This window comes from Grampus griseus (assembly GCF_964374135.1).
Source record: "Grampus griseus genome assembly, chromosome: 4".
In the NCBI taxonomy this organism is placed as follows: domain Eukaryota; kingdom Metazoa; phylum Chordata; class Mammalia; order Artiodactyla; family Delphinidae; genus Grampus; species Grampus griseus.
The window spans coordinates 78,806,138-78,829,766 of record NC_138997.1 but is presented as its reverse complement, the minus strand read 5'-3'; the positions used below and the strand labels follow the sequence as shown (position 1 = coordinate 78,829,766).

The 23,629-nt window shown below is 40.8% G+C and overlaps 1 protein-coding gene across 8 annotated transcripts in view; it reads left to right on the top strand.

Moving 5' to 3' along the window:
• Nucleotides 1-23,629, top strand: part of LIMCH1 (LIM and calponin homology domains 1) — a 344,058-nt gene that overhangs the window by 157,173 nt on the left and 163,256 nt on the right. For all 8 annotated transcript variants that reach the window (XM_082653750.1, XM_082653745.1, XM_082653743.1 and 5 more), the window contains exon 3: nt 10,336-10,405. In XM_082653750.1, coding sequence (XP_082509876.1) covers nt 10,336-10,405 — 70 coding nt within the window. The remainder of the gene's footprint in view (nt 1-10,335; nt 10,406-23,629) is intronic.

Sequence of the window (23,629 nt, the reverse complement as noted above, 5' to 3'; positions counted from 1 at the left end):
AAGCTTGTGGAAGTGCTCAGCAATGTGAGGGAGTTTTGCATGTTCACGGAAGGAACTGTGGCCAGAGCCTAGGATGAAATGGGGCAGGCCAGAGAGGAAAGGTAGGTATCAGGTCCATTTGCACAAGACCTGGAATAGCATGTTAAGGAGTTTAAACAGCATCCAGTGGGCAGTAGACAGCCAGCATGGTCTCTATTCAGAGGAGATTCAATGAGATTAGGTTGTTTTTTAGGAAATGACATCCGTTGGCCGTGGAGACTTTTGATTACTTTCTGCTGTGCACCAAACACGAATATTTGAAAAAAATGTCATGCTTCCCGAGGAGAAGCAGAAATGCTTCCTACACTTGTCTTGCTATGTCTATCCTTAATTTACCATCTTGCTATGTACATTCTATGTTTCCAAAGTTCTTTTCCAAGCCGCTCATTTAGAACTTGGAAACTATCTCCCCATAGACTAGTGTTCTATGGGGGGAACGTCTTATGTAACCCATATCACGTCTGTGTTAGTGTCGGGCCCATGTAGAACCCAGTTTCCTGGTGGGGTTTGGGCTTAGCTTGGCACCTGGTGTGGGGTGTTTGATAACAACATGTGGAATGAATAGGAAATTGATTCAGAATGATAACTAGCCACGTTAGGAGCTGACCTCCCCTTTCCAGGATAGCAAAGGGCCTCTTCAGTACTTGCCTTTTCCCCATCACCCTCAGGACAGCAAGTGAGATGGGGGGACAGGAGCCTTGGCAGGAATTAAAGGATAGCTAGGCTTTGGCAGTGAAGCAGGGCCAGAGGCAGCTGCGGACACGGCTGTGGTGCCGCCGAGATTGTCCTTGGACTGCTTACCGCCTTTGCTTTGCTGCTTCCTCCCTTCCTTCCTCCCCATCCCCAGTGTTAGCGACCGTGCCCTTGCAAGCCTGCCCTCCGAAAGGACTGACATTATCTCATTCCCTCACTTCTGTGCTTCCGCCTCTCCCAACTCCCAACCTCGCTTTAGCCACAGACAGGATGCTTGGGAGCAGAAGTGAGCCAATAGTTAACACATCAGATTCCCACTTGTGGGCAGGGCTGGGGTCCAAACCTGCTTGGCAGCCCGGGGAAGGGGATGGCAGGGCGGCAGGGAAGAGATGTTAATAACTTCCACTTATGAAGTGCGCACTGTACACCAGGCCTGTGCCAAATGTATTATATGCATTATTTCACACTCTCATGCCATGACCAAGAGGTATTATTGTGCCCATTTTTCAGAGGAGGAAACTGAGTCTCAATGTTGAATACTTAAATAACTTGCCTAGTGAGTTGCCGAGCTGGGATTTGCACCTCAGGTCTTTCTGTCTCTGGAGGTTCCTATTTCTGTTGGAATTTTATGGGTCTCAATCCTGGGACTCTTGGTTCTGAGCACTTCTTGCTGAAGAAGTATGGAGAGCAAGGAACTGGCTTCCTTTCCGAGCTGCATCCCAGCAATTTCGCATTCCAAGTGTTCTCCCACCCTCCTGACAGTAAACCCAGCAGTACCAGGTTTTAGCTGTGCAAAAGAAATACCAATTACAATCATTTATACGTAATTACTACATAGCACAATGATGATTACACGTATCATTGCCTGTGTCGGTGTAACTTCAGGCGCCATTTTATTTGGTTACGCTAAAGTCTCTTCACGTATTGCCAGCTTTCACGGTTCATTGATCACATGTGCCATCTTAAACTTAGAGCTTATAAAAGCGGGGAGGACCTTGCGTGGGAGGCACGGTGGGAAAGGCAGCTTGGGCATGAAGGGGCTTGATTACCAGGTGAAGGCATTTGGAGGGCATCCTGTGGGCACTCAGGAGCCTGGGAGTCATTGGAGGAAGGAAGCAACGTGGCCAAAGCCAGGGTTTAGATGGGGTCAGTTTGGGGTGCATTGGGCAGATTGATTAAGATGGCAGAGACTGGTGGCTGGAGACTAGTTATTGAAATGCAAGAAGTAAAGCACTCTTTTCGGTGTAGGAACCTGAGTTTGTAACCCTAACTCTACCACTTAGGATCTCTGATCTCAGATATGTGCCTGGTGACAGTTTCCTTTCCTAGATTTTTAACTGATTTTTAGGCCTTTTCTAATCCAAAAATTCTGTAATTTCTAGACAGCAAGGATGGTATGCAAAGGTGAGACTGTGAGAGACATTGAAAATGAATCAAAAGGACTCCAAGATATTCAGATAATTGCTGGAGTTTCCCTTTCATGTTTATAGATGATTTCATCACTGTTGGCTTTTTTTGTTTGCTTTTTGGGTTTGTTTGTTTGTTTTAGTATTAAGAGCAGAAGTGATAGGCAAGAAGACTTTTTACCCCTAGCAAATGTAGGAAAATAAAAATGGGTCCATTTGCTTACAATGGCCCAAATTTGAACTCTTCTGCGTCCTGCTGTCTCCCAACAAGACCCAGGGGAAAGGATGTGCCCAGGTGTTTAATTTTGCGTTTTAGGACAGGATTTTCCTGGGTACAGTTTGGCAAAGTAAGGCCCCTTTTTATTGAGAAAAGACCTCCTGGAGAGCTTTAATAGTTAAGGTAATGCTGGCTGCTGTAACTAATAAACTCCTAACTCTCAGTGGTTTAATGCAACGAAAACGTACTTCTCACTCTCGTGTAGCTCAGTTTTGGCAGCAGGAAAGGGTGGCAATGATTCTGCTTCCGGTCGTTGTTCAGGGACCCCAGCTAACAGAGACTCCATCCTCAACATGTGATTTCTAAAGTCTTCCCTGGTGCTGACATCTAACTAGTGAATGGGGGGAGGCAAGGGAGGGAATGGAGAATTGCTTGGGAGAGGTTTTAGGGACAGGTGTAGGTATGACATATGTTACTCTGCCCACTCTCCATTGGTCAGAACTCTGTTATATTACTACAGAAAACTTCAAAAGAGGCTGAGAGATGTAGCCTAGCTGTGTGTCTAGGGGAGAAAGGAGATGAGTTTGGGGAGCAGCTGCTGCCTTGGGAGGTGTCTTAGGATAGTAACAGCACTGTTGAGCCCTAGAATTCACAGTTAGGCCCAATTTCTTGGAATTTCAAGTCTACAAAGACCTTCTAAAGTCCTTATGATCTCTTTAGGTATGTTGAAGGCAAGTGGCTTAAATAGACCTATACTTCACACAGTCTAGACAAGGCATAGCACCCCACAAACATTTGGTAGATATTAATGACGGCAATTTGCATTCCATCACTATTTTGTTCAAATGAAACTCCCCTTTGGTTCAAGTTTCACTTTCCCCCACGTTTTAGTCAATTTTTTCTTGACTTCAGAAAAGGTTTTTTAACTTGCCTCCCTTTGCCAAGGCAACTCTAAAAAGAAATCTCTAAAAATGACATCTGTAACAGGTTTATAGTCAAGGTTAAATTGATCTCATGCTTAGGTTCAAAAACAGTTGCCGTGTTAGGTTAAATGAAAGTGCGCACACCTTTGTCCAGGGTACATAGTCAAACCAGAAAGTGATCAAGGAAACTGCATAGGAAAACACTCTTGATCCAAATTAAAAGGGACACAAAGTAGGTAATTTTGTGATCATAGTTGCCTATTGCAGCTGTGCAAACCAAGCTAAATGAGATGATGATGTAATCTCTTGTTGCAAAGAATAAAGTGATTTCCCATGAGATTAAGCATGAACTTCCCAACCCTGGGTTCAAGGTCTAGATGGTGTCTCTGCTGTCCCCCAAACTCTAGGATAATTATTAGACTTGAATTTCTGAATTGCATGATGTATAGAGTAAGCTGGATTTTGCAACCCTTTAAAATTTTTACCTTTAATGTTTATTACAGTCCAGTAAAAAAATAAGCTGCCCATTGGTATATTTCCTAACATTTGGATGGTCTTGTATCTTCTGTAGCAGTATTCACAGTATTGTGCCCCTTGAAGAGCTATTATATCAGCTGTTGGAAGAGTCGGTATGAAACAGAACCTCTCTGTCCCACAGTAGGGATTTGAGGGGTTTTTTAAAATTGCAGATAGACACAGATTTCTTCAGTTTGTATTTCATAACCATTAAACAATCATTGAGAGGCTACCATAAGCTGGATATTAAGTGTTAAAAAGAATTACAAAATACAGCCTGTGGTTGAATCAGAACATCAGCCTCATTCCTGGATGTCTCAACAATTGTTTCTTTAAGGAATCTAATCTTTAATCTTTTAAGAATTGGATTCCACAGAATGTGTGCAGAGTATGTCTTTAATTCACCTTCTCAAAAACTCAAGATGGCCATGCATTAGGTAGCATGACAATGAACTACACATGTGCCCAGTTTGGGTCTTCCTGTAGGTTTTAAATCTCTTAGTGAGCGCACCCCATGATGGATAGACCTGGGGTCTGCCCTGTCCTCCTTTGTGTCCCCCGTGCCCAGCTCTGGGCCAGGGCATCATGCACGCCCAATAAATATTTGTTGAGTACATAAAGGAACATGTGGACAGCCTTACTTGAAATAGGTCACAGTGTGTTTTAGATTTGGAATATGAGTTTAGTAGACACGATTTCATTTCTATCATATCAGAAGCATGCATTTTTGCTTTTTTTGTGTCATTAACTTTTTGTAATTGAGGATTATCCAAGATTAAAACTTTTCTTCCTGTTTTTAGTCATTTCTTACCATATATATATATATAGCAAGCTATACACATCTGTTGACTTGATTCATTTATGTGAGGTTTTTTATCCAAAGGTGGCCAGAAAATGAGAGAAACTTATTTTAGTCTTTGGCAGCTGACTGATGGAAAAGTTGAAACTAAAATGCACTTACTTAACAAAAAGGGACATGCTCAGTATACCAAATGAGTGTGAATATGCAAGTTTCCATTTACCAAATGCTAGCAGCACACATTGTCCCGCTGGCTCCTCACCACAGTTCTGGATAGAAGGTTAGGTTTTCAAAATCCCCCCCCCCTTTTTTTTTTTTTTTTTCCGGTACGCGGGCCTCTCACTGCTGTGGCCTCTCCCGCTGCGGAGCACAGGCTCCAGATGCACAGGCTCAGCGGCCATGGCTCACGGGCCCAGCCGCTCCGCGGCATGTGGGATCTTCCCGGACCGGGGCACGAACCCGTGTCCCCTGCATCAGCAGGCGGACTCTCAACCACCGCGCCACCAGGGAAGCCCCCAAATCCCCATTTTTATTAAGGGGAAAACAGACTTTGATCAAGTGACCTCCCAGTAGCTCATAGCCAATGTGTGTTTTACCCATTAAAACCTAGACAACTTCCTCCAAATTCATTACACTCTCTTTATGATAAAACTGCTGAGCGTTATAAGTTATTTATGATGTTTTATTCATCTATCTGATACCCGTGAGTTTTTAATAAACACCAATTTTCTATATATAGTTATAAATTTGTTTTAATACTACTTGCCTATGATGCTGTTTTAAAAGTATAAATCAGATCATTTCAGTCTTCATCTTAAAAATCTGATGTACTTCTAAGTACATCGTACTTAGAAAAAAATCTAGACCTTACCGGAGCCTGGATGTTGTGTACACCTTGGCTGTCATGTCATGTGTTTCCTCCTTCCACTCACTCTGCTTGGCCACATTGGCCCTGGAATATACTAAGCCCACTCCTGTCTCCAGGCCTTTCTACTTACTGTTCATTCTGCCTGGAACTCTTGTCTCCGGTCTCTCTTTGGCTAATACTTTTGTATCTTCCCATTTCTTTCCCAAATGTTACCTCCCCAGAGCAGCCTTCTGATCACCTGATTCAAGTACCACCCGCAGGGGTTACGGTGCTTGTCTTCCCAGTGCTTATGCAATCTGAAATTTTCCTCTCATTTATTTACTTGTTTATTTTCTGTTCCTCCCACTGCCCCACATACTCATTTGTTCTAAGGAGATAAGTTCTAAAGGGCAGGTCTTTCATTTGTCTTCTCCACTACTGCCTTCCCTGGGTCTAGAGCGGTGTGCAACACACGGCAGGCACTTGATAAATAATTGCTGGATAAATAAATATCTGGATATTAGTTCATCCTAATTAGCTCTCATATCTCCAGTTTTTAAATTATCTTTATTTTGTGGGTAAATTTATGCAGGAGACATGGAATGACACCAGTGTTTTTTTGTTATCTAAAATTATGCCAATGTCCCAGAAATGTCTTTAGATGAGTACAAATTTAATCTGTTACCAGACAGAGAGGGCAGACTGTTCTCCTTCTAGCTATAGGTTTTGGGGCTCACAGGTGGGAAACCGGTGTGGGGTTCTGCTAAGTGGGGAGTTGCCACAAGTGAGTGACCGCCTCCTTTTCTCTGGAATTCCTCCTGAGGATGTTGTATGTCATCCATAGATGAAACGTGACCATTTCCCAGCAGACACCCGCTTCCGTTTTCCTTTTACTCCCACCTAGTGTTAATATTCTCACATTGTATTTAGATAGTTTTTTATTGGGTTTTTGGGTTTTGTTTGTTTTCTGCCGTTTGTTGTTGTTATTGTTTTGTGCTTTGATGCTACATACTGAAGCTGGACTTTCTAAAGCACCAAGCTGCAGTAGGCTTTCCAAACTGGGCTGCCAACTAGCTGTGCATGTCTCTGGGGAAGGCTTCACACCTGTTTGGGGCTCAAGCTTTTCTTCTATAAAAATGGTGGAGTGAATACATGACCTGTCTCTGCAGGACAGGAGAGCGGGGGAACAATGCATTTCAGAAGGTTCATAAGTAATAAAATATTAATATCATCACCATTACTTTAAAGCATGTCATCAATAAATATTTATTGAAAATATTTATATTTTAATAGGAGGGCAACAGTGGTTTTTAATAAAATATCAAGTGAATAAAATATCCTTGACTCATGCTTATAGCTGTTTTGTTGAACCTCTTATCTGATTCTAATATATACAAAAAATGCTCTCAGTTTAATGCAGAATACAAGATAAGCAGGTGGTGGGCATTTCTACAATGTGAATTCAATGTTATCTTTTATTGTCGTGTACTGTAAACTGTGTACGGAACCGGGGCAATGTTTACATGAAAAAATACAGCTGCCTTGATCTTGAAAATATCCCAAATATTTAAGAGCACTGTGGCATTTTATCTTTTAATTTGTTGTTAAACATTTGGATAGACATCATAGTAAATTTTTTGGTTGCTCTTTTAATTAAGGTCTATCATTATAATTTTTTTTTTACAACTTCATGTGACAGGAAAGATTTCTGCCATATAATTATAATTCTACAAAGGATGAATATAATGAAGCATTTAAAACTGTTTAAAAATCTAAACATGTATAAAAGAGGAGTTGATGGATCCGTTGTTACTAAAAATAATACAATTCTTAGATATAGAAGACAAAATGGGTACCTCTTTTAAAAAAGATTCTTAATTTATGAATTTTTTGGTAGGGTATTTGTTATTTTTGTTTTACTTTGGATAATTAGAAACAAAGTTCAGGGACCTGATATAATGGTATTTTATTTCATTAGAAAAATCTAAAAGTATTAGAGAAAGTAGTTGATCTAGAATGCTGTGAATTGAATTAGTTTAAATAAATACTTATACACAGATGTAGAGAACCATTTATAGAGAACTTATTATGCACCGGGCTCTGTGCTAGCGTCTCACATATTTTGTCACGTGTAAGCCTCACTGACACCTGTGCAATTGCTACCATTGTTTCTCTATGACAGTTGAGGAAACTGGTGTTAATGGACTTGCCCAAAGTAACTCCTCCGATGAGTGACCAAGCTGGACTCTGGATTCAGTCAGTTGGACTTCAGAGCCAATGCTGTCACTCCCCTCTCCCATCTCCTCATCAGTTTGTCCACAGGTATTAAGAAGGACATAGGTCCACACGTATTGATAAGGCATGCTCTCCAGTGTAAATTATTTAATTTCCATTATGCATTGCTAAGTGGAAAAATACGATGTAGGACAGTGCATGTTATATGCTACACCTGTCTTTTTTTTAAAAAATTACAAATATCTTTATACAGTTTCTTTGGAAGTCTTTAAGGTTACCTTCAGGGAATAGTCTAGGGCCCCGTGGGATCCTGGTGACAGTGAAACTTAAGTTTTACTGGATATCCTTTTGGTTCCTTTTGAATTGTCAACACTGTTGGTTGGCAACCTCAGGATTTCCCAGCATGAAATTCAAATCTGGTCCCCAGACACGGAAGGCAAGGAGAGCCCGAAGAAAGAGGCAGATAGCTCCAGATTTGTAGGTGGCAGGGTTAATAAGCAAGAGAACTTACATATGATGCTTGTCTTGGGCGGCTGCAAGGTGAGGAGAATCTTGCCAGAATCTTAAAAGTTTGTACAGATGCTTTAACTGGGTTCAGTAGATATTCAGTCCAGACGGTCTCAACAGCACACTACTGTCTCAAGGCTGAATGCTTGACAGTGGCTCCCACTGTGGGAATAGTGGGCAGAACGTACATTCCTAGGACAGGGGAGAGGGTGGGGTGCCTCCGACTGCCTGGGGCCAGCTTGGGTTAACCGGCAGTCATATCCACGCAAGGACCTTTTTCAACAACTGTGCACAAATACTATTTAAAACGACACTGTTAAGAACTAATGAGAAAAGTAATGTATGTTAAGAATTTTGTACATTTAAAATCTGCTTTGGAGACATCGTATCTATCTGTTTATTTTGAATCACGTGCTATGGGATGTTAACCCTGCCAGAGAATGTGTTGATTCAGGGATCTTGGGAGCTGGGCCTGACTGTACCACTAATCAGATCATCATCGTCAGGCTTCAGTTTTCTAAACTGTAAAATGAGAAGAGTGAACAAGTTGCTTTCTAACTAGAAAAATGAATAATTCCAAAATAAGCTATAAAAAAAGCACTTTTTAAGAAGATTAGAAATTCATGGTTAAAATTCAGCACATTCATGAAAGGAGCACCATCTTGGCTCTCAATGGGCCAAAAGGCACTACTTCTTTTGTGTCTACACTGGGTGTTACCTCCTGGTGGCAGCATTTGGAATTGCAGTGAAAGTGACCAAGCACAGGCAGTTCTTAGTGCAAAACCAGAAATATCCTGTCTGTTGTAACCATTGTAGTGACATTTCTCAATATATCAATACACAGAGGTGTCAAAGTAAAATACAGGCTGAATTCAAGACTAATTATTCAACTATTTCAAAGAATCTTTTGTTACTGGTTAGAAGAAATCTATCAAGCATAGGTTCTTCAGAATTTACTATAACCTTAGATTGCATGAATGGTAACAGAGTTTGGCAAACTTTTTGGTGAAGGGCCAAATAGTAAAAATGGTTTGCTTTTTGGGCTATAGGTTCTCTGTTGTAACGTAACTCAGCTCTGCTGTCATAGCACAAAAGCAGCAGTAAACAGTATGTAAATGAATGGACAGGGCTGTGTCCCAGTAAAACTTGTTTACAGAAACAGGCATTGGGCCAAATTTGGTCCATGGCTCATAGTTTGCTGACCCCTGAATTATACTAAACCTCTGCCTAAGTTTCTCTTGCCATGTGTCCTGAGATAAATTACCTGATCTTCTCTCCTCTCATTCCCTAATATAAGAATAAATGCTTCCATTTGACAGCCCTGTACCTTCAATAATTCCTTTATGAATAACCTAGTTGGTGAATGCTACGATTCTACCACATCACCCTGATGCCAACCCTATTTTCGTTTTACAAGTTGCCTTCCTTATTTCTTTTCACTCTGAACTGACATTTCCTGAAGACAAACAGTTATGGTTGTTTCTCTTGCATTCCTTTGCTTGTATTACCATTTTTACGTGATTTCAACCTTTACCCCAAAAACGTTTTGCTCACATATCTTTTATACCTAGGGAATTGTGGTCAGCCTTGTTTAAAATCTTCAGGATATGACTGGTTAACCTCCTGCTAAACATATTCTTTCCTTTCTTAAGTGAAGCTCACCACATTTAACAAGCCACTCTCCTCAAAGAGCAAGAGGGTCTGGAAGTAGAATTAGTCTTGGCAAATCATTTGCAAAGATAGATGTTGGTCTCTGAACTTAGTGCATCCCTGGAGAGACCCCTGCCTTAGCCAGGAGAATTGGGAACGAGCCTTGCTGTGTAGTAATACCTGGCTTCAAAACTAGACACTTCTCTCCCAGCCTCAATCCAGCTCACATTTTTGTCCTTTCCTCTGAAGCTCCTCCCAGCCTCCATCCATTCTTTTCTCCCAACATCTCCAAATTCTAAAACTTCACCTGCCACAGACAAACTTGGTGTTGGCAAAGCTCTTCACTTGGTTGCATGAAAACTCATAGATTATTGAGATTTACTACATGCTTTAAATTCGCTGCTTTTCCTATTCAGCAGTTTAGTTGTAGCCTCGGATAAAGGTGATTTGTGTGATCCATCTTGCTTTATGTCTCACTTGACATTCTGCCTTTTTCATGACAGGTTGCTGAATGCTATAAAGCCAGGACTTGTTAAAAAGATCAATAGATTGCCTACCCCCATTGCAGGATTGGTGAGTATCCAGAATTGAGATTTATCTTCCAATATTCCTTTGCTCTAACCTAAGGGTCATGACAGTGCCATTTATTACAGTTTTCTCCTGCAGTATATATTCCACGTGAATGAGAACGCATTGAAGCCATTAAACTGAGAGGTCACTTAAAAATGAAAGATTGCAGTTATGCCTAAATGGCATCTTAATCTTTGTATTTTTCCCATGAGTGATAAGGATGACATTCATTCTTAAAGAGGTAAATTCGTTTTGGGGTGAGAGGCTGATAATTCGGCTGACCCCAGGGGAGGAAGACAATTGTAATTACGGTTTTCTCATTTCATTTCTTCTCTGCATTCCTTTGGAATGAAGGGGAGAAGAGGTAGAGAGAAAGAAATTTCATGTTGAACGAGCAGGACTTTCATGATAAATCGCTGTTTTCAATCTTAAAAATCTACCTGCATTTAAGTACCACATTTGTAGGCCAACTTTCTAAAGACATAATGGACACAGGTGATTCTAATGCTGTCTGGAGACTTGTTTGAGCAAATCCCTGGGTCTTCTGAACCTACCCATCTAAACCCAGTAAAACTCAAATGTTCACATGTAGTCAGATGCAGGATTTTTTTCATGCTTTGATATGTTTCATAATTCTCAGCACTAATTTTTTTTTTTTTTTTTTTTTTTGCGGTACGCGGGCCTCTTACTGTTGTGGCCTCTCCCGTTGCGGAGCACAGGCTCCGGACACACAGGCTCAGCAGCCATGGCTCACGGGCCTAGCCGCTCTGCGGCATGTGGGATCTTCCCGGACCGGGGCACGAACCTGTGTCCCCTGCATCGGCAGGCAGACTCTCAACCACTGCGCCACCAGGGAAGCCCGAGAAAAGCGTTTTTGAAACATTAATTTAAAGTGTGAATCGTAAATAATTTTAGCAAAATTAAGGGTTTGAGACATATGCATTAACTTTATGTTGGATTCTTACAGCAGATCAAGTGTTGTTCTTTACCTATTGCCTCTACTTTGGGACAGGCAGGCAATGTGATTCAAGAAAACCAGCGGATTTCTGTTGCTTTACTCCCATGTATATCCTTGACTTTTCTTTCTTCTCTTTTCCTTTGAATTTCCTTTCCATTTTGTCCTTTCCATGATGCCTCCTTTTTCTTGCTTTTTTCCAACTAATAGTTCCTCACTTACCCACTCCTATATCACTTATATTTTCTTTACTCGTTTGTTATTGTGATATTGTGATTTATAATAAGCAATATATATTTGGGCTTTGTCTGTTTCTGGCAGAGAGCACCTAAAACCCTTGGAATTTCCTAAGCGATAAGAACAATGGGAGCATCTTTTCTTATAATATTTGGTCTTTTGTCATCAGTTCCTGAAATAGCTCCAGTTCTATAAAGGTGAAGGAGTATCTTGTTCTTTATAACACACTCCTTTCAGCCCCACCTGAATGAGGCAACTTTTGGAAAGCCCCAAGGATGGGAGCTGGTTGCCAGGGGTACCAGCCTCGTGATTAGAGAGTTGGAACTTTCAGTGCCACCCCACTGACCCCTGGGGAAGGAAGAGGGGCTGGAAGTTGAATCAATCGCCCATGGTCAGTGATTTCATCAATCATGCCTATGTAATGAAGCCTCCATAAAAAACCCAAAAGGACATGGTTTGGAGAGTTTTCAGGTTGGTGAACACATGGAGATTCCAGGGGAGTGGCGCACCCAGAGAGCATGGAAGCTCTGTGCCCCTTCCCACATACCCTGCCCTATATACCTCTTCATCTGGCTGTTCATCTGGATCCTTTATAATATTCTTTATAAAAAACTGATAAGCATCAGCAAATGTTTCTCTGTGTTCTGTGAACCACTCTAGCAAATTAATCAAATCCAAGGAGGGGATCTTGGGAACCTCTGATTTATAGCTAGTTGGTCAGAAGCACAGCTACCAATCTGGACTTGAGACTGACATCTCAAGTGGGGGCAGTCTTAATGGGACTGAGCCCTTGACCTGGGCCATCTGACACTGTCTCCAGGTAAATAGTATCAGAATTGAGTTAATTTCATGGTGATGTTGAAAAAAAACACACAACGGAGTTATCTTTAGACCAAAAAAATACTTACCTATGTATAGTTAATCACTCATGATTCCTGAATCTGCAGGTCTGGTCAAATTCTTTTTTCCTCTCCTCCAATTACCTTCAGATCAACATTTCCAAAATCCAGTGCACTAGTTGGGGTCCCAACAAGAAACAGAACTGCCACCCTTCTGTGCCCTTCCCCCATCCTGTTAATGTTCTTCCAGAGTTTGCTCTTCAAATCTATTGTCTGCTTCCTTTCTACGCTCACATTCTTGTCTGTTTTCATGACCTCAACTCTTTACAGGATTGACCCAAGTCATCACTTCTCACCAAGTTTTTTCTCCTGAACTCCAGGCCTCTTGTTCTGTGATTGGACAGCCCCATCTGGATGTCGTACCAGCACCTCTAACTGAACATATTAAAATTAGACTTAAATGACCACTCCCACCCACCAATGTCAGTAAAGGCATCATAAACATGCACTTGTCCTAGTTGAGCTGTCAGAGAATATGGCAACTTTCTTCATTTGTCTACTTGTCTGCATTTCCTTGGCCACTAGGTAAGGCATAGAGCCGGTCTTCCTCATCTCTTGCCTGGATTATTACAGTCAATTCATAGGTCCTCAGATGTTATTCACTGTCATGTATGAAGCCTTTTCTCATGACACTTCTTATGAATATGGAACTCTCTCTCTCTGCTCTTCTTGACTAAATCCTATTTATGTATCAAGACCCAGTGCAAAATCACCTCCTTTGTGAAGCCTTTAGTGTTTGTGGTCCATGTGATCTTTTATTATAGAATGCAGTTAGCATCTCCTGGTTTATGCGAAAATGAGTTACTATATTAGAGACATAAAAGAGAGCTGCACTGAAATATGATTTGGGGAGTAAGATTTTTGAATAACTGTTGTTAACAGTTGGAAATTCAAGGTGTGTAAATGATTTAGTATTCACATTCAAACACTGTAGCTTTAAGATCACGCAAATAGTCCATGCTCACACTCACCAATGCCTATAATGGGTGCAGTGATATCAGGTGTCCTAGTGATGTACTAGGAAGTCACAGCATCACCTTGATGGAGTGTCTGCCAAAATAATTAGCCTAATCCAATTCTGAGGAAACAATCAGACAAGTCCAAATTGATGGACATTCCCGTAAAACATCTGGCTTGCATTCCCTAATTCTGTCAGTGTCATTAAAGACACATCCCCATCCCCTACAACTGTTGCAGATGAAAGGTGGCTAAGGAGATATGATAGCCAAATGCCATGTGTGATCCTTGATTGAGAAAGAGTAACTATAATAGACATTATTGGGATGGTTGGGGAAATTTGAGTGTGGATTGAATATTAGATAATAGTGTTTTCTCTGTGTTGAATTTCTTTTACATGATAACTATTTTGTCTAAGATAGTTGTGGTAATAGGGGAATATTCTTGATGTTAGATGTACGTAAGCAACAAATAACTCAATTTCGTTTCTTTTTATGGCTGAGTAATATTCCATTGTATATATGTGCCACATCTTTATCCATTCATCTGTCGATGGACACTTAGGTTGCTTCCATGTCCTGGCTAATGTACATAGTGCTGCAATGAACCTTGTGGTACATGACTCTTTTTGAATTATTGTTTTCTCAGGGTATATGCCCAGTAGTGGGATTGCTGGGTCATTTGGTAGTTCTATTTTAAGTTTTTTAAGGAACCTCCATACTGTTCTCCATAGTGGCTGTATCAATTTACATTCCCACCAACAGTGCAAGAGGGTTCCCTTTTTTCCACACCATTTAATCCACAGCATTTAATGTTTGTAGATTTTTTGATGATGTCCATTCTGACTGGTGTAAGGTGATACCTCATTGTAGTTTTGATTTGCATTTCTCTAATGATTAGTGATGCTGAGCATTCTTTCATGTGTTTGTTGGCAATCTGGATATCCTCTTTGAAGAAATGTCTATTTAGGTCTTCTGCCCATTTTTGGATGGGGTTTTTTGTTTTTTTGATATTGAGCACATGAGCTGCTTGTACATTTTGGAGATTAATCCTTTGTCAGTTGCTTCATTTGCAAATATTTTCTCCCATTCTGAGGGTTGTCTTTTCGTCTTTTTTATGTTTTCCTTTGCTCTGCAAAAGCTTTTAAGTTTCATTAGGTCCCGCTCGTTTATTTTTGTTTTTATTTCCATTCCTCTAGGAGGTGGGTCAAAAAGGATCGTGCTGTGATTTATGTCATAGAATGCTCTGCCTGTTTTCCTCTAAGAGTTTTATAGTGTCTGGCCTCACATTTAGGTCTTTAATCCATTTTGAGTTTATTTTTGTGTACGGTGTTAGGGAGGGTTCTAATTTCATTCTGTTACATGTAGCTTTCCAGTTTTCCCAGCACCATTTATTGAAGAGGCTGTCTTTTCTCCACTGTATATTTTTGCTGCCTTTGTCATAAATTAGGTGACCATATGTGCGTGGGTTTATCTCTGGGATTTCTATACTGTTCCATTGATCTATATATCTGTTTTTGTGCCAGTACCGTACTGTCTTGATTACTGTAGCTTTGTAGTATAGTCTGAAGTCAGGGAGCCTGATTCCTCCAACTCCATTTTTCTTTCTCAAGATTGCTTTGGCTGTTCGGGGTCATTTGTGTTTCCATACCAATTGTGAAATTTTCTGTTCTAGTTCTATGAAAAATGCCATTGGTAGTTTGATATGGATTTCATTGAATCTGTAGATTGCTTTGGGTAGGATAGTCATTTTCACAATGTGGATTCTTCCAATCCAAGAACATGGTATATCTCTCCATCTGTTTGTAACATCTCTAATTTCTTTCATCAGTGTCTTATAGTTTTCTGCATACAGGTCTTTTGTCTCCTTAGGTAGGTTTATTCCTAGGTATTTTATTCTTTTTGCTGCAGTGATAAATGGGAGTGTTTCCTTAATTTCTCTTTCAGATTTTTCATCATTAGTGTATAGGAATGCAAGAGATTTCTGTACATTAATTTTGCATCCTGCTACTTTACCAAATTCATTGATTAGCTCTAGTAGTTTTCTGGTAGCATCTTTAGGATTCTCTATGTATAGTATCATGCCATCTGCAAACAGTGACAGTTTTACTTCTTCTTTTCCAATCTGTATTCCTTTTATTTATTTTTCTTCTCTGATTGCTGTGGCTAAAACTTCCAAAATTATGTTAATAGTAATGGTGAGAGTGGACAACCTTGTCTTGTTCCTGATCTTAGAGGAAATGGTTTCAGTTTTTCACCATTGAGGATGATGTTGGCTGTGGGTTTGTCATATATGGCCTTTATTATGTTGAGGTAAGTTCCCTCTATGCCTACTTTCTAGAGGGTTTTTATCATAAATGGGTGTTGAATTTTGTCGAAAGCTTTTTCTGCATCTATTAAGATGATCATATGGTTTTTCTCCTTCAATTTATTAATATGGTTTATCACATTGATTGATTTGCGTATATTGAAGAATCCTTGCATTCCTGGGATAAACCCCACTTGATCATGGTGTATAATCCTTTTAATGTTAAGCAGTAGATTTGAAGATGTGTAGAGATGCAGCCTTTTGTGTGAGGATATTCTTCACACGACAGTTCTTCCATCCATATTTGTGACACTCAGGAAAGAACAACAGCATTCCTCAAGTGCATCTACAGACTTCTAGGTTGATTTGTACTTTGTCAGGGGGTTGACAGGTCACTGACCCTCTATTGATCAAGCAGCCCTCAGTAGCAGAGGCCATGGAGATCTAAGAAGTATGGCCAGAGGGTTTTCCATGCCTGGAACCCATGCCTGTGTGTCTTAATGGCCTGGTGTTGAGAAGAATCCATTAAGATGGCCCAGCTGCTTGACTTGAAGATAAATAGAAAAGTGTGTTTTCACATAGCAATCCCAAATTATAAACACGTGTAGATTTACAAAGGCATGAATAGGTGTATTTTAGCCCCTGAGTTGAGCTGTGGTTACAAAGAATTCAGGGGTGAAGGTGTTAAAACAAAGTAGTTGAAAATCATTTCCTGGCAAGAATGCAAAGACCCTGGATCCAGGTCTGTGTTTCTTCTGTAACGATTGCTGACATATGCAGCCGTGTGGTGACTGCCTGCAGATGCTTGCATTCTTTTTTAGGTGTTAGTGATACTGTTAGATTTTGCCAGAGAGAAAGACCTCAAATTTAGGTCTTGGCATACCAACGAATTTTAAAAATGCTGCCCTTTATTTGGCCAGTTTGACAGTATTGCATAATCAAGCCATATCCTGAAACTCAATTTAATGGTCATTAGAGATCTTGCTAAATTCCATTTCATCCCAGAAACATCAGACTCTGTGCAAGAGACACAAATGTATGAAATCCTTGCTTACAGTAGGAATTTGGGGATTAAGTCTTTTCTCACCCGGATTTTAATTGTAACAGCCAGTGTGTGTGTGTGTGTGTGTGTGTGTGTGTGTGTGTGTGTGTGTGTGTGTGTGTGTGTGTGTGTGTGTGTGTGTGTGTGTGTGTGTGTGTGTGTGCGCGCGCACTCACATGTGAAGTATAATTGGAAATAGATATTTGGGGATTCTGTCCTTGGGTGCTGGACCTTCCTAGGGCTGTCATGAAATATTTGGTTGATATTGCATATGAATCCATGAGGATGAAAGCAATCTGAGAAAAAAAGAATTTTACAGCAGGAAGGACATCTTAGATATACTTGTTTTACAGATGAGGACGTGTGGGTCCGTAGAGGGGAAGATCACACAAACAGTAAAAGCTGAGATGAATCCAAAGCACAGGCCACCCTTCTCCTTGGTTGTATCACTCACAGGTGTTCCCAGTTGAAAATGGAACACGTGTAAATGACAATTATTTTACCTCTTGTGAGAAAGAGGGGAAAGCAAAGACTCACTTTTTCAGTTCATCTCTTTCTGTTCTTCCTTTTGGCCAAAACCTTCAAAATATCTTTCCAAGCTCTGTGAAAGGGCTCACTTCACCTGATGCATGCTGGAAGTTTGCACTAACTGAAGTTCAGTAGGCTATAGCAGCAATGTACCTGGTAGAATTATCCTACCGTTTTAGTTACTCTAACCCACTCAAAAACTTATTCTTTAGAAAAAAAAGATGTATTTTTCCTTAACCAAAAGATAAGATTTCAAATATGCTCAGAGCTGAGCTTTCTGAAATGGATAAAAATGTAAGTTCCCATAAACTCCGTGGACTTTAGGAAGCTTTCAAAAGATATCTGTTTTATTTTATGAAACTGATACCAGAACAGTTGATGTTTCATTGTTTGAGGGAGGTCAGAGAATGAGAAAGGATGAAAAGGCAGTGGAGATTGCCACATTATGTGAAGATTAAAAATATTGTTTTGGACAAAGCTAGACATATGAAGCTGTTGAAAACTGAGTAGTATGAGTGAAAAGCCTTTACACAAACTTCATAATTTTAGGAAGATGACAACGCAGTAAATTTGAGTCCCAGGTGTTTTGGGTGTTTACCTGCCAAGAAGTGGTTTCCTGCAGATCCTAACTGGAGATTAGCTCTTGTCTGTCTCAGCTCATCCTTATCAATGACTTATATTTTAGGTTTATATTTTACAACTTCATTTAGACATTCTAGAGCATTTACCTTCCCTTCAACAGTTTATCATATAGGTTCCCCCAGAAAAAGCTGGCCAGGCTTCTGTTCTCTGCCTCCATTTCTCTTCCTGGTTGTTTTAGGCCAGGAGGGAGGCAGAGCAGGCAAAGAGGGAGGCCAGAGGTGTAAGGCACCATAGTGACAACCGTCGTATATGAATACCTCCCTAGGTATCAGGTGCAGTGCTTGATTATCCTTCTTAATCTTTACAATTGCCCTACGATGTAGTTATTTCTGTATTTTTACTAATCTCAGGAAACAAGTGTGCAAAGAAGTAAGTTACCAGCTTTCCAATAAATAAGAGGCAGTATGGAGATTTGCACCCTGATTTGCCCAACTCCAGGCTCCGTGCCTTTTATACTGTGTTACACTATCTCCATCAGGTCTTATAATAAGATCTTTGAACCTCAACACTCCCGAACATTTGTTCGGAGGCATCAACCTCTAAGGCGATCTCGTATGTTTTTAGAAGACAACCTCTCATCCTTCTCATTTAAGATCTATTAATTTCACCAAATTGAGGCAGTGACCTATTTTAAAAGGCACTGCAAATGTAACATTTCTACTGTCACCCATATAAAAGCAATCTCCATGTGGCCACATCTCAAGCATCCCAGTCAATGAAGCACCAGTTCAACAATGGATACTAATAGGGGAACATTAGACATCCTTACTGAAGTCTTTCCAAAAAATGTCATAGACTTATTCCATTTGTAACATGCAGTAAAACTTCCTGAAATGCCCTCCTCTCTCTCTCCTCTCTGTCTTTACACATGGTGCACGTGCACGCACACACACACACACACACACACACACCCCTTATACTTGCCAGCTCCCCTGCAAAACTCTTTCTGTCCCAACTACCTATAATCATTCAGACTCACACTATACTAGCTCTTGTCTCTCTTGCTTCTTACCCCTTTCTCTGCTGCTACTAACCCCCAGCCTTTTCAGGTGCAAATCAATCCAGCTAGATTTAGCTCCTTTCAGTTCCCCCCCAGAATCATGATTCTGATTCTGGACAACAAAGGCTCAGGAAGAGGCAGACACAATTCTCCTTCATAGGCAGGTGGGGAGGGGGCTTCTGGAAGTGGTCTTACTCTTCTTTGGGGGCCAAGTGGAAAATGGTGTTTGAGCGATGTTCTGTGCAAAGGAGGTACATTTCACTGAGGGAAATGAATAGACCTTGTGAAGAATCTCAGCCAAAATTAAATTTAATGACACACGTTCCTTTATCCTCATCCCTGGCACGGGGAGAGAAACCTCAGTAGTGTTTCCACACCACACACAGAAGGAATACTCAATTTGCTACTCTCGAGTTTGGTGCTAAAACCGAGCCCAAGCTGGGATGGTGGTTAGCCTTTTAGTAGGTTTAGACATAAAAGAGCACAAACTGGAGGGAAAAACAACAGCAAAACCCATATGGTCTTTGGTACATTTGATCTTGCTTTTAGTTGAATGGTGGACTATGAACCTGCCAGGGGGGTGGTAGCGGTGACTTTGTTCAGTGCCTCCCAAGTGAGTATGGTTTGTATGCTGCCAGGTGTAACAGCTTCCACAGGTACCTTCTAAAAGTACAGATTATCTCAGGTCCTTATCAGATAACCTTCCATAGCTGCCCACTGCATATAACAGCTCAGAAAGACGTTTAAGGCCTTTCCTGAGCTAAAGGAATGTTCTAGGTGTATCTCCCACTACGTATTATTACTCTTAAGAAACAGGACTACAGTTAATTTATGACCTAAACCAAAATACTTGGCACATAGTGAATACAAAAATAAAAGTATGTCAGTTGGTGAGAGCCATTCTCCACAGTGAGCTGGACCAGGGTAAAGGGGAATGTTGATGGCCACTGGAACAGGCTGGCTTTTCGTTAGCTACTGAGTGCTTGGATCAGACCAATAAGTTAGTCCCGTTGTCCATCTTTTTTGAGTACTTGGCAAGACTCAATGAGAGTGTTTTTGTCCTTTCTACTCATCCTATGTTTATTATCTGTTTTCTTATTTGGTGAGTGTATTAGTTATCCACTGCTGTGTAACAAATTACCCCCAAATTTAGTGGCCTAAACCACTTACTATCCCAGAGTACCTGTGGGTCAAGAATCTGGGCTTGGCTTAGTTTGGTTAGAGTTTCAGGATGTCTCACAAGGCGGCCATCAGGTGTTGGCTGGTGTCGTTTTAAGACTTGACTAGGGAAGGATCTGGTTCTAAGCTCACTCAGGTGTATGTCAACAAGATTTGGTTTGTTGCAGGATGCCGGCCAAAGCCATCCTCAGTTCTTTGCCACATGGGCCTATTTACGTAGAACACCTCACAGTGTGGCAGCTTCCTTCCAGAGAGTGAGCAAGCAAGAAGAACCAGGAGAGAGAGGGAGGGAGAGAGAACAAACAAGACGGACATCACAATCATGTATAACCTGATCTCAGAAGTGATGTTTCCTCACCTCTGCCATATTCTGTTAATCAAAAGCAAGTCACTAGGTCTATAGCCCACACTCAGGGGGAGGAGATTACACAAGGACCTGTGTACAGGAGGAAGGGATCACTGGAAGCTATTTAAAAGGTGCTTCCACAGTGAATGAAATGATTGTCTTAATCCGCTGAGAAAGCAGGACATGAATTTCTTATTCTCCTGAAAATGTGTCCTACAGTACCTTAGCGGTAATACAATTTTCCTTGGACCCTTGCATGACATCTAAGGTCTGTTTCCCAGTTTTCTTCTGCACGTATACACTAAAAAGAGATGGTATGTTCTCTGTTGCCTTCCAAGTGAAAACCCACTATGACCCAAGACATAATTCCTGCTTTCAAGGGATCCCCTTCTAGGAGGAAAATGTACAAATAAGGTCTAATAAAGGAGGACTGTGAAATGTTAATGAAATATGCAAGGAAGAACAAGGAAGAAGTTTCTATTTGAGAGGAAGAACTTTGGAAGGCGTGAGATCTGAACATGCATTTACAATCAATGAAGACCATTGGGGCTGGGGGAGGACAGTCTAGCCTCAGAGGATGGAATAAGAAAGGCTTTGAGCCACAGGAACCTGGGTCTTGTCTGGGAGTGGCTATTATTTGTATGTGGCTGAAGCTGGAGCCCAGAATCCCTGAAAGAAATCAATACAGTGGAAAGTGGACCAAGAATAGTAGGTAGAGACCAGAACTGCCGTCTAGAGGTGTTTTGACTCGTTTTACATGCAGTAAGAGCCACTGCAAACAAAGGAATCTCGTGTTCCAGATAACTCTGGTGGCCATGTGGAAAGTAGATTATGGGAAAAGACCAGCAACAAAAGTCAATTAGGAGACAAGTAATCCAAATGAGAGATAATGTCTACTACTTAACCTTAGTAGAAGCAGTGAGAGTGGAGATGGGGACACAGGATTTATGGTTCTATGTTTTTCATAGATTATAAGACGCACCATTTTTTTAAAATATAACTAATTTTTTGAAAGCCATCAATTAAATTATGACACAATGTTAATATACCAGTAATAGAAAGATGCATCATTATTTTAGAGGTAAAAAATGTACAACTTGGAATTGATGAAATATGATAAATAATCTTAGGAAGATGACATCTCCATTTTGGATTTGAGCAACTTGGCGAATAGTGATGCCATTAATAGGAATCACGGGAGCAAGGGAGGAGAAACGGGTTCCAAGAGAAAAGATGAAGTCTCTTTTGGACGTACTGAGTTGGCTACCTTTAAGAGATATTCATGTGCAGATGTCTGGCAGACAATTGGAAAATGTTGGTTTAGAACTCATGGAAAAAGTTATAAAAAATTGGACTAGGTTAATGAATGGCTGATTTTAAAGTTAAATCCTTATGCTTAAGTGTATAGGAAGACAAATTATTTGTTTTTCTATAAACGCAAACTTGGAAGCTTTTTTCCCCTCAAATTATAAGTCTGATCTTTGGAGTGTTTGACTTTCACTGGCAGAGCCTGGGGTTGGGGGGAGAAGGGTGATGAAAGGAATTTGGGAACACAGGAGGAGTCATTAGCAATTACACTTAGGTATGAAAATCATGAGAGAGAGTGACTTAGAAAGATCTTCATATTAGTGACAATTTATTGAGATATAATATCCAACCAATCTCATACTCTCTAGCCTCTCTTATACCCCTTGATTCTTCATTCTTAGTGCTAGGTAAGCATGTTAATTTGCTGTCATAACAAAGTATCACAGATTGGGTGCCTTAAAGGACAGAAATTTATTTTCTTACAATTCTGGAGTCTAGAAGTCTGAAATCAAGGAGTAGGCAGGGTTGTTGTCTTATGAGGTCTCTCTCCTTGGCTTGCAGAAGGCCACCTTCTCCCTGGGTCTTCACATGGTCTTCCCTCTGCATGTGTGTTTGTATCGTAATCTCCTCTTCTTATAAGGACACCAAACATACTAGATTAGGGCTTGCTCTAAATGAGCCCATTTAACATAGTCACTTCTTTAAAGCCCCTACCTCCAAATACAGTCACAGTTCTGAGTTACTGGGGGTTTTGACTTCAATATATAAATTTAGGGAGTGACACAAGCCAGCCAAGGACTGAAATTCTTTTTTTTTTTTTTTTTCGGTACGCGGGCCTCTCACTGCTGTGGCCTCTCCCGCCGCGGAGCACAGGCTCCAGACGCGCAGGCTCAGCGGCCACGGCTCACGGGCCCAGCCGTCCCGTGGCACGTGGGATCCTCCCGGACCGGGGCATGAACCTGCGCCCCCTGCATCGGCAGGCAGACCCCCAACCACTGTGCCACCGGGGAAGCCCAGGACTGAATTCTTATTCGCATGTGTTGTGAATGCCTAGACGTGCTGACTGAAGTCTAGTATCCTCCTTATCCACCACAAACTATTTTTCAAGCTTGTTTCCTTAATTATTTCATGCTTCTGCAGAGGTGGAAGGTTATACATAGCAGTGCCGTAAAACATTTTTCTTTCTGTTTTTCCCCCCTTCCTGTCCCTGAAAAAAAAAAAAAACACCATTCTTTAAAGAAAGAAACTACTTGTTCTCCCTTATCTTTCATTGAACAGCATTTAGCAGAAGTTTGTGACATTACATCAGTTCCTTACTTTTTTCCCCCTGAGGAACAGACCTCCAATTAGGAACTGTGAGGAAAAAATATATAATAGCAGGAAATACATATTTCAGCCTAAGTCTTCTTTTTTTCATAGTCATAGCTTACCTAAAGAAGGAATTTCTGTGCAACTAATTTTTAGCACTCCAAACCCAGGTTCATAGGGATTCTGTGGTTTGACAACAGGAAAAAGACTTCACCAAATATCTAAAAGTATTGTATGAAAGAGTGAGATCACGCTTGGTTGAAACAACTTCTCTTAAAATGTACCATCATCCGAGATTGTTTTGTAGAAAGTTTGCCTTGGCAAGCACTTCAAAAGAACTTGCTAGACACCGCTTTTGTAATTAGCTGGCTTCCTGCTAGAACCTTAGGTCTACCCTTATCTCATAATGGACGCAAAGATTAGTTTCCCTCTCTGTCATTTTCTCCACAAGATAAATTACTGTATTTCTGAGTAAATAGCTTGGTATTTAATTTATCTTTTCTAAAAGTAACTTTATTC